This window comes from Alternaria atra (assembly GCF_907166805.1).
Source record: "Alternaria atra isolate CS162 genome assembly, contig: 25, whole genome shotgun sequence".
Classification (NCBI taxonomy): domain Eukaryota; kingdom Fungi; phylum Ascomycota; class Dothideomycetes; order Pleosporales; family Pleosporaceae; genus Alternaria; species Alternaria atra.
The window spans coordinates 4,504,097-4,517,612 of record NW_025091323.1 but is presented as its reverse complement, the minus strand read 5'-3'; the positions used below and the strand labels follow the sequence as shown (position 1 = coordinate 4,517,612).

General features: G+C 50.8%; 2 protein-coding genes across 2 annotated transcripts; one reads left to right on the top strand and one right to left on the bottom strand.

Moving 5' to 3' along the window:
- Window positions 1-1,400: 1,400 nt before the first annotated feature.
- On the top strand, window positions 1,401-1,730 carry ALTATR162_LOCUS6574 (uncharacterized protein; the record flags this gene model as incomplete). Its single annotated transcript, XM_043314196.1, has 1 exon — window positions 1,401-1,730. The coding sequence occupies one exon, from the start codon at window positions 1,401-1,403 to the stop codon at window positions 1,728-1,730; it is 330 nt and encodes a 109-aa protein (XP_043170131.1).
- A 3,219-nt stretch (window positions 1,731-4,949) lies between these two features.
- ALTATR162_LOCUS6573 (uncharacterized protein) lies at window positions 4,950-12,300 on the bottom strand (the record flags this gene model as incomplete). Its single annotated transcript, XM_043314195.1, has 2 exons — window positions 4,950-7,406; window positions 7,453-12,300. 2 exons carry the CDS (start codon window positions 12,298-12,300, stop codon window positions 4,950-4,952), a joined length of 7,305 nt encoding a protein of 2,434 aa, XP_043170130.1.
- Between the last annotated feature and the right edge of the window lie 1,216 nt (window positions 12,301-13,516).

The following is a 13,516-nucleotide window of genomic DNA, read 5'->3' as shown; positions in this document are numbered from 1 at the left end:
TAATTCTTGCCCCTCTGCTAATGCGCGGGGCGCAGCTTATGAGCAGGTTTGGAGGCCAAGGCGATTACGAGAAAAGCAAACATGTTGAGACCATAATCGTCCCCCTCGTTCAGCCTCTGCTATCCCGTGTTACATCAATGTTATAACACAGGGTTTTTAAGAATTAAGTAGTAATCCTTAGATTAAAACTTAAGTTAAGCACAATAACTAGAGAGGTGCGTTATCTACTATCTATATACTAATAAGTGTTGTACTCTTGTACAAGCGTGCAAGTAATCGTAGAAGAGTAATAATGTGTTATTTTAGTTATCAGCTAACTAGTGTTGCTCGTAGAAGAGCAAGCTGCTTATAGTTTAGCGTTATTAGCTCGTAGACAATTAGTTACGTGACTGCGGCGTAGTTGCTGTGCCGCAATCTTTCGACCGTGCCGTACGATCCTTCAAAGTGCTTACGCTGACCCCTAGGTATCCCCTGGTCCAGATCGTAACAAATACGTTACAAACAACAACCAGCTTTACGTCTGACAAGATATACTTTACTAAGATTGAGTGCACTTGAGGATTCCTATGATTTCTGGGCTGGAGACATCTACCGTTAGTGATATATAGGTATTTCGTACAGGTAACATGCGATCCATTGCCCGCAGGAGCGACTTTGATGAGTACATAGCGTGAAGTAACACTTTCTCTAGGTATACATATAGCCACGATCTTACCACCGCCAGCACGTTAATATCCGGCTGTCTTCACCGGAACCGCACCCTTGAATCAAACATGCTTGTCACAAGCAGTATTCGGATCTCATGACGCCACAGGCCACACGTCGATGCCGCATCAGGACGCGCAAAAATAGCCACTGGCATTCTCATTGGTCGGTTCGCAAAATCACGTGCGCAGTGGATACCGCGCCCTCGAAGCGACTAAGTGATGTGGGGCACTTCTCGTGCTGTTGACCAACCATAGCGCCAGGTTGGCAAGGCACTATATTAAAAGATGCAATGTACGAAGATGTGGTCTGTGCACATGTAAGATAACGGCAACGAAGGATTAGGGGATGCTGGCAAGGCAGTATACAGGTGGGGTGTTGTTTTGGAATGGTGCATGGCGTTTATTGTTTGAATGACACTGCCTGCTGCTTTTCCCCTTTCCGTTCACTCTCGTTCAGTCCTTTAATTCAAGCATTACGCTGTACTACACTTCGTTCATTCTTCTTCAAAGTTCACGGGGAGACACGTCTCGCTATTCAGGAGCACCCTTTAGCTCCGTAGTTTACTGCGTTCATCAGCATACGAAGTTGAGCCTCTACGTCAAACAATAAGAGTCGCGCCGTTACCTAGCCTCCGTACCACAACAGCACTCACATCGAACCTTAAGTAATCCTACTCAAATCCGTCGGCAGTCATGGTACCACCAGTTACCACAAAAGCTTTCTTCCTCACACTCTTCACCTCCGTAACCGCCTCCCCCCTCGCAAAGCGCGACGATTACGCAATCCCACCGACCGTCATCGTCCTCCTCATCATGCTAGGCGCCGGTTTAGTCGTCTGCGTGGGCTTTGCCGTAAATGCGACATTTGGTTTTAAGGAGACTGCAAACGGCATCAAACCAATGAGCCAGGAACAACAGGAGTATATGGCTGAGGTTCGGGTCATGAACATGAACGCTTTGATGGCGGCAGGAGCGAGCAGCCATCGAGGTGGCCTAAAAAGAGGAGAGGTAGTTTACGATTAGGGACTAAAGGGTATAAAGGTGGAGGTTAAGAGGAGGTGCTGTGAGCGAATGGTATACATCAGGAAGACGGCATGCGTATGTATGCCAGGGGTAACACTTTGAAGCAAACGATGGGTACATTTCTCTGCTCTTTGATCTTCCATTCGGCATTGTATTTTGACAGAACGGATATCTATAGTCATCAAAGTAGGTACATAAAGCTGGTGACATAATGTGACGCTTTATACAATCTTGTTCTCAGACACTCCCACTAACTTCCGTACAATGGTGCCGCAGTTCTGTCCAAGATTTCATCTGTCTTATCTCTCATCGACATACATGGGCGGCCCTTCACCCCTCTCATACTTCGGCACAGGATCTCTGTCTTCCAGATCGCCCCCCTCCCGCACTACATTACCAAAGAATGTATCACCAACATCAACCCATAGATGCACTCTATTAATTCCTGTAGTTGTGCACTTCTCCACTCTTCCCATCCTTCCTTCATCTTTGCCAACCGCGCTGGTCACTGCTTGAACAAGATGTTCCTTTCTGATGTTTTCGTGGTGATGGAATTCCAAGACGATTTGATCCGCATAAATGATGTCGGGGTTCGACCATGACGGTAAGGGAGCATTAGGAGTGTAGCGGACGGAGTAAAGGTGACGAGTATATGTGGTTAGGATGGTGGGTGACGATTCCGGTGATTTGCTTCTTCGAGTCGATCGTGGTATACTTTTGGCTTCTTGTGTTCTGTCAGTTTCGTTCTTGATACTAAATAGATGAAGCGGTATCCTGGAGCTATACCCACCAAATGCAGCCACCCCGTCGATGACATCTTGGACCAGTTCGCCGGCCTTCTTCACTCTAGTCTCTGATGCCCCAAACCCGCCATCAATCACCGACATATCATTTCCGGTACCATTTGTCTCCTCCCGTTGCCGTCGTTTTCTGCGAACCAATTCGTGTGCCCATATCTCCATCAACTTTGTCCTACGACTTCCACCGCGATCTCTGCGATTCATATGCGTCACATCCTCGCGAGACCGAACTTCAGTAATGTATGGCGAGTCTGCAGCGTGATGATCGACACGGCAGCCCCAAGAGGCGAAGTCACGGGCTATGAAAGGTACAGTCGTCAGGAAAGGGCGAGTATGTTGGGTGGTGTGAACAAGGTAAACCTTGGCACCTTGGAATGTGCCTGACATGTTGGTAGATAATTGCGATGTCTCTGTCGAAATGATAACCTGACGAGGAGACGAGGCAGAGAACCGGTACTTAAGAGAAGGCGCAGATTTATTTTGTTTCAGACTCTCATATAGACTGCGTATTTGACGTGCGTGCAACACCATCGCAGCAGTGCGCCAGCATGTCCAGGCGTCATGGTCAGAGCTCATGGTGAAGTGAAGCGCTCCAGAGCAGTGCTGACTTCACTTCCGGCTCCAGCGAAGCTCAGAGTGCCAAAAGCGGTCTCTACGTTTTCAGCTGTATCGTGGAAGTCATTCCTGGAGTCAGCGCAACATCACAGGCCTAAACTGTGGTAGGGCTGAGTGCGCGATATGGCACAGTAACCCAAGATCGGCCTGACATAGCAAGAGCGCTGAGATGGTGCATTGTTCAAAGGCGAATAGGAGGTTAAGTTGTCATGGGTTTGAGGTTACCGCATGCGCTAAACCTTCAGCTTCCTGCAAGGTATCTACGTCTTCTTCCGCCGACGAATCCGGAGATAACTCCTGAGTCTTCCACACCGCACTTACTGAAATGGGCTGCGTCACCCAACTAGCCATCCTCGACAATATTGCGCAACTAACGGTTACTTCGTAACGTGCATGTAGCGCCACATTCTTCCTGGTGGTGGTTGTGAAACATTCACGCCTTCAATCTAGGGCGTGAATTGTGACCATGGGGATTCGGGTTGTTTAGCACCACACCAGCTTGCATTGAGCTCTAGACGTCTTCTAGGCCTGTCTCAACATCTCACTCTTCTCCAGGAAAATTCTATTAGAACAAGCTTTCCAGGGTTCCTACGTTCGACAGAAATTTGAGCGAAGGCTCATCCTGTGACAAAATGGCGTTGGTGGCATACGCTCGGGAACTTGCTTACACGTGCGTGAGGGCTACATCACGTCTGGCGCAATGCTGTCAAGCAAGCAAGCATTCATGAATCAACATATTGTCGAATTACCATATCACAATACTTCCGACATGTTTTCACAAAGTCTACGTAACATGCTCGCGGCTCGCATTTCTAAAACCCCACCCTTCTCCTCTCTCCCACACACTCCTACCCTATGCACTACAACTACAACGATGCTGACTTACATCCACCACCCCGCGGGCCCTGTCGTAATTCGCACAACTAATCCCGCCATAACACTCTCCTATCAAAATCGCGGTTGGCTGACCACACACTCATTCTCCGACGTTCTAGGTGACCACCCAGAATGGCAGTCGACACCCATGCTTCCCGCCTCTCTTGCGTCAACAACACCCAACAACAGTTCTTTAAGAGAGAGTATACCCGTTCGTTTAGGTACCGCAATACTATCCTCCCTTAGCGCCACGATGGCTATACTTCCGGGCTATGCACCGACTGGCGCGGGGAGTATGGCGCCTATCATGGTAGGGTATGGTAGAGAGGGTGCGCAGCGGAAAGAGCCACGGGAGCTGAAAAGTAACGCTGCGCCCATACATTGGATGACGGCAGTTGGAAAGGTGTGGTATCGAGACCAAGGAATTCCTGTCCCAATAACAGGCTGGCTTGTATGTGGTCAAGGAGATGAAACCTGCGAGTACAAGCTTATGAGTGGGGAGTTGGATATCGAGGAACCGCCGCCGGGATACGATGTCGACAATCAGTGGTAAGGATGCTAGCCCATGTCAGCCGGTTGAGTATGCGTATCGCAGTAGGAGAAAGACTAGCACGTAGAGGATAATGAACATTCTAATGGTATTGTAAGAAACTGTGGTATCTCGCAAGCAAGCTAAATGCAGCTAAGAAAGAACGAGGGTTCGATAACTTTTTGGATGTCACCCGTAAATGCGCATGCAATAGACCTATCCTTTCCTTACATGAAAACACCTTCCGAATATTACGCCGTGGTATCTTGTGGTCGTTTCGCCTGTTCTTTCTGTACAAACCCCATACATTGCCCCATAAATATCAGACATTCAGTGCCAAGAGCGCCATACCTCGTTTTTCATTCAACGCATGTTGCCATTTCACACATGCTGACTTCCTTACAGATCCGCACTCTTTGGGTTCACTAGATAGATATCAGGTACCTTTGGCACCTGCGGACTCTTCTGTAACGCCAGCTTGATTGCATCTCTCGACTTCACACCTTCTTTGTTGTCCCCACCTCCTCCGGTCAGTCGTCTCATACCGCTTCTGAAGCGGCTCCTCGTGTCGTGAGCAACAGGTTTAATGATGTTCTCCAGACTGAAAGTACCGCCTTTGTCTGTGCTGCTCGATCGACCTGCGGAGTACTCGTCATCGGAGAAGGGCTCGTTTTGTTCGTCGAGGGTGGTGGACGAGAGAGAAGGAGAGATACGTTGAGGCTGATTTGGCGCAGAGGGTGAAGTCACGGAGCGGGAATGGAGACCAGGGCGGGGATGACTTGTTGGGGGTAAGGTGCTGGTAGAGGAGTTGGCGAAGGAGCTGAATGCCCCCGGGGTCATTACACCTGGGTCTCTAGCCGGGGAGAGCTTGACATCGGAAATGAAACCTGATTGGAAGGAAGTCACGGATGCGTTCCGTGTGAGTGATTTGTGCAAGATAGGCGCCGTTTGCTGGTCGTAGAGGTTCTCGCGCATGTCGTGGGCATATGGCCCATTACCGTAGCGCCCCGAGGACGCGAAGTTTGGCAAATCCGTCAACGTTTCTACATCGTCATCGTCCTCAAAGAAGTCGTCCAAGCTGTCTAGTTTCATGACCAGCTCACCAATGTGACTGTCGCCGCGAGTATCTTCCGAAGTCATAGTCGCCGTCCGGTGGTAGTCGGATAATGGGCTGAACGGGAACTCCTCTTGACGGAACTCCACCTTGGGCGTCTCAGTGTCTGGTATATTCATGTCGTCGAAATTTCCGCAGGTATAGAAAACAGCGTGAACATTCGCTCTTGTCAGCTGCGAATGCAAAGCAGGCATTGGAATGGACCAGCCGCTTTCTTCAGGAATACCGTACAATGATTGCGTCTTCTCGAACTGCTTCTTGTATCCCCTAGTAGAGTGGGAGCCTGCCATGCTCATACGGATGTGCTGCTTGTCGAATGGCGTAAGAGTACTAGTCATGTTGAGATTGATGACGAAGTCAAGAACCTTCAAAGCTTGTGGGCAGTATGCGCTTTGTAGTAGTCGTAGGAGAGGCGAGAAAAGATCAGATCCTTTAGAGGCCATTTCCGGCTTGCGCATATCGATTTCAGGTAACAAGACGCAGAGCACTTCCATCGTGTTGATCTTCATCCAATCAATCTTGTTCATCAGCAGACCGAGAAGGAATACTAGGCTACCAAATTCATGTTCCGAAGTGAATGTCGAACGTATAGCCGACAGTGTCTGCGCGAGGAAATCTTTCTCCTGACGATACCTCTTCATTGCAAAGGCGGTCAATGCTTCGGAGAGCGATGTGCACTGGTAGTGCTGGTCTGCGACTTGTGCAAGCACTTCGGCAGTAGTGCGAATACTGGAATCTTGTGCCGTGGAATCGAATGAACGTAGAAACCTTGGCAGATTTGCGAGAATGGTGTACATCAGTCGGCTGTCGTCGCCAACAATGCGGCTAGAAGGTAATACCACCAATCTTTCCAGGATTCGCAAAGACCGGTCCAGGCATGTACTGGATCTGATGCCTTTGTACGTTAGTTGAGCAAGGCCTTCGAACTTGCCCTCCCATTTGTCTGGGCAACTTTCTTCTAGGATGCTCAAAACCTCCTCGTCACCCAGATCAAGCTTGTCAAGAAATTTGTCTAGCATCAGGAGGCTCTCCATGAACTCGCCTTCGTGTATAGTATCCAAACATGCGCAGGTGGTCCAGAACAGTTGAGGGTACTGTATCAGATCTTCCGGCGCTAGTGCTTCAATGATGGTTCGTAATGTTGTCAATATTTCCATGGAGAAAGTTTGTATGTCACTCTCCTCATCCGAGATCGTGTTGGAAAGTCTAGCGAGCATGTCCGAAAGCATTTGCTGATCGAGCGAGCTCAGAATACAGCGGAACAACTGGAACGATCGACACGCGATATGCCGGACCGGGCAAGACGTGGCCCAATTCAGTGCTACTCGACCCCAAGCTTCTCTTAGCCCAGGGTATGCGAATGAGAAGAATTTCATCACCTCGCCAGCAACGTACTCCATTGGCTCAGGGACTTTGAAGGTTGAGTCTGCCACGTCCTTGCCGTTCTTGTCGTCGTAGCTCCATACCACTTTGGTGTCATGTTGTCGAATGCTCTCGACGAAGTCTTCGATAGATCTTTTATCGATGCCCGGCGTATCATCTTCGATTTTGGATATGACTAGCTCATGAATCAAATGCACAAGCATCTCGCGAGATTGGTCCTGAACTACAGAAGTGTAATGATCCCAAAGCACCAAGACCACTTGTAGAAGCAATGGAATGTGCTCTTTGGCTACCTCTACTGGGGATACCATAAGGTCAACCAGCAAGATGAGACAAACCTGTCCCAAAGCAAAGCCAGACTACGATAGTTAGCTTGAGTTAGCTTACATGTCATTCCCTGCTTACCTGCTTATTGCTACTTGGCAAAACCTGAGTGAGATCGGCCAGGTATGGAAGATTGACGGCATCTGGTGGTGGCGGCATAGGCTCTCGCTTTTCGCTCACCATAGACCGCGGATTAATCTGTAAGAGCAAGAACTCCACCACTTTCAGCCCTGCAGGAGTGCTAGACAGATGGACTACGATTTGTTTGGAGTAGTCGACGTAATTTTGTTCTCGCTTGTCTAGGCAAAGGTTGATGATGAAGTTCAAGATGAGTTGAACGTTACCACCGTACGGTCCGGTTGCAAGTGCTTGCCAGAGTGCTTGAATTTCGTTGTGTAGTACGTTGCCTGATCTGTAGGTGATTTCGAATAGATTGACGAGTAACATGTAGGAATTAGCAGTCGGTCCTCCGTCTGGATTCACCTGAAGTTCGACAGATTGTACCCAAGGAAGCATAGCGGCAACCATGTTGCGCTTGTGGTCAGGCTTGAGATCTTTAAAGTAGTATGAGAATTGCGAAAAGACCAAGAAGGCGAGTTCGGCATGCTGCTTGGCAAGCCTTCGTGATGTCTCAAACTGTGCAAGTTTGTACACCGCGACTGTCTTGTCAGAGATGCTGATATCCAGGTCCTGTAACTTGGAATTCTTCCCCTCACGAGCCTCAAGTGTGCGAAGCAATCGCGTAGACTTTGTGCGTATCTCGCTGTTCTCGTGTCCAAGCGTGTAAAGACCAGCGCTTAGCACCTTCCAGAACGGCAATGTGTAATCCTCGTGTTGTGTGAGGACCTGAGTAACAACTTCGAAGTAGCTCTCTAGAGCTTTACCAGAAACTGCCAGATAGCACATTTCGATTGCTTTATCCAGCAAATATGGATGCTCGCGATTGTGCAGTATGAGGTTGGTGAGTGCCCGGCGACCAATGGCGTGTGTTCGATCGCTCGGGGTTTCGAAGATGCTCTGTATCCACGAGAGCATACGAATAACATCGAACTGAAGCAAGACCTTACTATCGGTTGTGATACTGACAGGCCCGCCACATAACGCAGCCATAGCGCTCAAAGCTGCGGTTCTAAGATCGCGTTTTTCGATTTCAAGAGCTGCAGTCGCGTTACCTTTGCTGCTCTTATCTACCTCCCGATCAAGCATGGAACGGCGCATCTGCTCCTCTCGCTGACGGATCTGAGACTGATTTGCCGCGTATCCGCACCATTCTTCCATCAAAGTAAATGCCGCTTTGCGAGCTTGGAACGGCATCCAGTGCAAGGGGTCACTAGTCTTGTTGATGCCCTCAAACAGAACCTCAACAAGGCCACAGTAGTGCGTACGTAACTTCTGGTAGCGTGCCTCGAGCTGAACTTCCGTATCACTAAGGAATATCCTTAGATCCTTAGTGTAATTCATCAGATTGTTGATAATCCACTCATCATTGTGAGCTTCCGGAAGTTTGAGGAATTGTTGTGACGTTAGCTTGTATACGTGTGTAATCTCTGTTCGAAGATGATCGGTCCGATAGTTGATTGGGCGAGGACTGCTGATGGTCCTATTGTGATTACCCAGACGCATCTTAGCTTCCTCTGCACAAGCAGCCACGATTCCCTGAAGCGATTCGAGCAGCGTACGATAAAGATTCAGGTTAACGGAACCTAGTCCGATAACCGCAGCATCTCGTATCGCGGCGTTTTCCACTGACAGGAAGGGGAGGACTTTAGAAAACAACTCGGTGGCAGTATGTTGCTTATTTGTGCTAGTCTGCGAAGATTTTGAGCTCTTGCGTGAATGCTGCCCTTGCGTGGCTGAAATGGCCGTCGGACCCAGGCTCGTCAATGTTGTGAAGGCAAATATGAGATAGAGTTTCCATTGTTCGATGACGACTTCTGGTGAGGTGGAAGCAAGGCGGCCACTGAACTTGGTATTACCGGGCTCGAAGGGTGAATATGGGGTTGTACGCTGACCCTCGGCCAAGGAGGATAGAGTACGATACATCTGAGCAAGTCTGGCACAGACTATGTCTCGAGTAAGAGTCACAGCAAAAGGGCAGACTTCAAAGCTGATTCGCACCAGGTTTGGGAAAATCTTGAACCATAGGGTAGCGTCGTACGGCACGTCGCTACCACAAAGCTCCACGAGCGTGCTCTGCACATTGCTCTTGCGCATACCGCGTTGTAAACGACTACGTTCAGCTAGCGACAGCTTCTCATCGCTAATGTCCAGCACCCTCTGGGGACTGCCCTCCATTACACGGATGACACGGGTATTGGAGCCACCCAGAGCCGTATCGAACTCAGTGATGAGACGTAGCACGGTGACGGCGTAGGAGCGAACACGATGTGAAGGAGAGCATAGGAAGAAGAGGCCATGAGACTCGACTTCATCAACGTGCGCCCACACCGAAGAAAGATCAAGCTGAGCAGCGCGATTCCCAGAACCATCATCGGGCGTGTCCAGTGCTGCTTTGCGTGTTTTCCGCTTAATCTCTTCAATCCATATCTCTAGTAGCTCCACGTAGAGCCTCAAGGTGTTCTCAATGTGCCCAGCTCCGAGCATGCCACCATCAGACATGGTAGCGTAACGATCGTCGAAGTTGAAGATGAAACGTGCAAAGCCAATCGTGACTTGCTGTGCATGTGACTGTCGGGCTATCGACTTGAGTGACTGAGCGGACGACACGGCGATGTTGCTTTGAACGTGAGCGGTTCCAGTACATAACAAATTTACAAGTGAGTTGAAGGGTATATGTGGGGACAAGCAGCGGGGTAAAGCCTGAACAGCGACATGCAGAAGATCATAGAACCCTTGCCGCAGATCCGTAGTATTCACGTGGTAGTCTTCGCGAGGAGCGAAACTGAAAGCCGCTGCCATGGGCGTTTTTGGTGTTTGCGAGGAGAACTTCTCGTCGAGCACGGCCTGTCCTCCAAACGCATTGTCGCATATAATAGTAATTTCTCCCAAGATTTTGCAAAAGCGGATATAGTACTCTTTGGCCACTTCGGCGAAACCAGCGAAATTCACAGGACGTGAAAGACGCTCTTCCTTGAGGAGACTGGACTTTATAGGTAGGGGTTGCAGAGGCCGCGGACTAGAAGGAAGAGCAGGAAGCTCGTTCGAAAACACATTTGGATCGTAGTCGAACGTGAGCGGGAAGGGCGGCTGCTCGGTGTTCTCAAGATCAGCCATGATAGCGAGGAAGGAGCGGATACCGATGACCATACGATCAGGCTCCAGATTTTCGACGCGCAACTCTCGCCCTGACATGAACATGTCCGAATTGAGTAGAGGAAAGATGATGGTCTTGAAGCAAAGATCTTGGTACTTGTAGCCGATGATGCGCGTGAGTTGTATCAAGGGTTCGGCGATGGCTGGTTCGGTCGAAAGGTATGACCGCCTTCCCGGTTGAAATACCATCCGTATAATCTCATCTAATCGGCGTATGGCGACGTTTGGTGCTTCAGTTCCCCGTCTGTAAATGTAAGTCCACACCAACCGGCATATACCTCGAAGGGCGATGGCTCTCGTTGCGCGCTCCTTGAGTCGTGGCTGAGTAGACAAGGCAAGCGCGAGCCACTGCGAGAGAAATGTTTCAGTCGGAGAAGCACATAAGATGGCAACCATGAGTGGAAATGCTTCGTGCCAGTGTTTTGGCTTGCCTAGCAATATGGCAGCGCGCTGCTTCATCATATCGATCACGGTCTTCCACTTGGGTGCATTGAGCTCAATGGTAGCCTTGGAGGTGATGCGGAGCAACAGTTCCCGCAAGACTTGACAATAAGCATATTTGACCGGCTGGCCGTGGGCACTGGTGAAGAGCTTGGCCATGGAGAGCATGAAGTCGCACGTCCGGTCCCATGTCTCCTCGGGATATGACTTTACTTGCAGGTGTCTTAGAGCGCGAATGAGCAGGGCGCCTTTAGCCTCGTGGTCTCTGTTGTACTGGTTCTTCATAGCCAAGTGGCCATCAACAATCTTCAGGTCGGCGACAAACTTTTCTTGCACTTGTTCGAATATAAGTCCACTGAGTACGCCGAGCAGCTGGCTATAGATGGTCCAGTTGGCGAGGTTGAGCGGGGATATGTCCACTAGATCAGGGTCAACAGTGCTAAGCTGGCCGTAGAAAAGACCAAGAAGACGATCGGCCATCTCAAAAGTCAGATTGTGGAGGTCGGTTTGCGTCATGATCTCGATCAGTACGCGGCAGAGGATGTAGGTTGAGACGGTGGAACGCTGCTCAGCTTGGGTGACAGTCTGTTGTAGAGCGACAATGTGATCAGGCCCAGATGCCACAGAGGCTGCAGATTGGTTTTCCAGGTGCTGGACGGGTTCGGTATTGCGTCGAGACAGGGCGGGGTGGAGTTGGAGTCCCGGAGTGACTTGTCGGGCATTAAGCAGCTGAGTACGCTGTTTGGACGCTTCCTCACTCTTTGCTTTCCGCCACAGCATGATGGTATCTATGAGAGGCTTCGGCTTATGGCGCGCAATGTGCCCCAGGGCTGCTATGAGCTGGTCGAAGGTGGGGTCTACACCAGGTCCGCAGACACCCTCTACCCTGGCCTCGGGCTGCCCTCTCTCAGTCATGCACTGATTGATCTTCTGCTCGGCTTGGCTAATGAACGAGTTGAACAGGTGGTGCAGCGCATATTCGCCAACCGTCTTGAGTTCGTGGGGGTGCGGCGGCGGGTGGCGCGATTGGGAGCGATGGTGATTATGGCCCTTACGCGAGGATCTGGCACTCGGCGCCCGCTCAGGCTTGCGCTGAGCTATGCTGCCGTCGCTTGATGCTGCCTGGGCTCCAACACCGGCGTAGATGTTCCCCGTACTCGCGCCAGGCTGCATGCCGTTGGCAACAAAGGCCTCCGCTATTGACTCCTGCGACATGACGGCTCCATCGAGGGTTGCACCGGCGGCAGCGGCAATGATTTGGGGGCTAAGCGGGCTGGTGGCTGGTGAGTTGACGAAGCTGGTATTCCTCGAGTGCTGTATGCCGTGTACGATGGACGTGTTGCGATTGTGGGCGTAGGAACCCGACGGTTTACGTTCAAGCGCCTGAAGGGTGCGATCGGGGCTCGAATTACTGCTAGTGGCTTTGACGGCGGGCGTCTGCGAGCGCGAGGCAACCGTTCGGGACGAGGCAGTCAGCGCACGCCCGCGGGTCTGGCTGGGTTCGCGGGAGGCCGACGAGGGGTCTATATGGTGCGACACATTCCCAGCAGCTGGTCGAGCTTGCAGGAGAGGGAAAGCAGCTGCATCGGGCAAGAGCACAGGGGTCAGCACAAATCTGATGCAGCGCGGAGAAGGGTCGACGTCGAGATAAAGCTGCCCATGGCACAGCAAAAGCCGGCACTGTCAAACTCCAAACCGCGTGGGGAGTGCGTTTCACGGTACCTCGCACGGGTTGGAGACGGCTATGCAATACACAAAGAAAAAGCTACTCACACATGCCGCAGACTTTCCGTGCAGCATCTTCCGTGGCGGGCGGAGAATACTGCAGTCCGTCAGACAAAGGCTCAAGACGTAGATGGCGCCGTTGAGAGGGTCGCGACGGCTGTCATGGATGTCCGGAGGTGGATGAAATGGGTACGTAGAGTTGCCCTGTGCCTGACTAGCCGGTGTCTAGCCTCATTGGTGGTAACGATCATCCATGGCGCCCGGCATCAACACGGCTCTGGAGATCGATCCGAGCCTGGAGATTATCCAGTCCCACGTGGTGCTAATCTGGGACTGGGCATGCGAGACCATCGATACAAGCGAGCTCGTCCTCGTATAAGTCTACTTGTACCATGTCAGCATACTTAAGAGTATAAGGGTCGGAGAGGTGATGCTCATAGACAAGACCCACCAGGGCCCAAACACCAAGACCGGAACCGACTCGCTACAATCTACACTCTGGGGCATGCATGGCTCTGGAGATGCACGTAATCGTCAAGAGAGAAAATGCGGTATATCATCAACGCAGCGCAGTAATGGGCAAGACGTATGATTATATAATGATACCCGCATCAGGTATAGGCGCATCTCTGTCTCCAAGCCCGCCTGCAGTTGCTCTGGCTGTGCATCAATCATGCCCAGGTGTGGACACTTGCAAGGTTCGCTT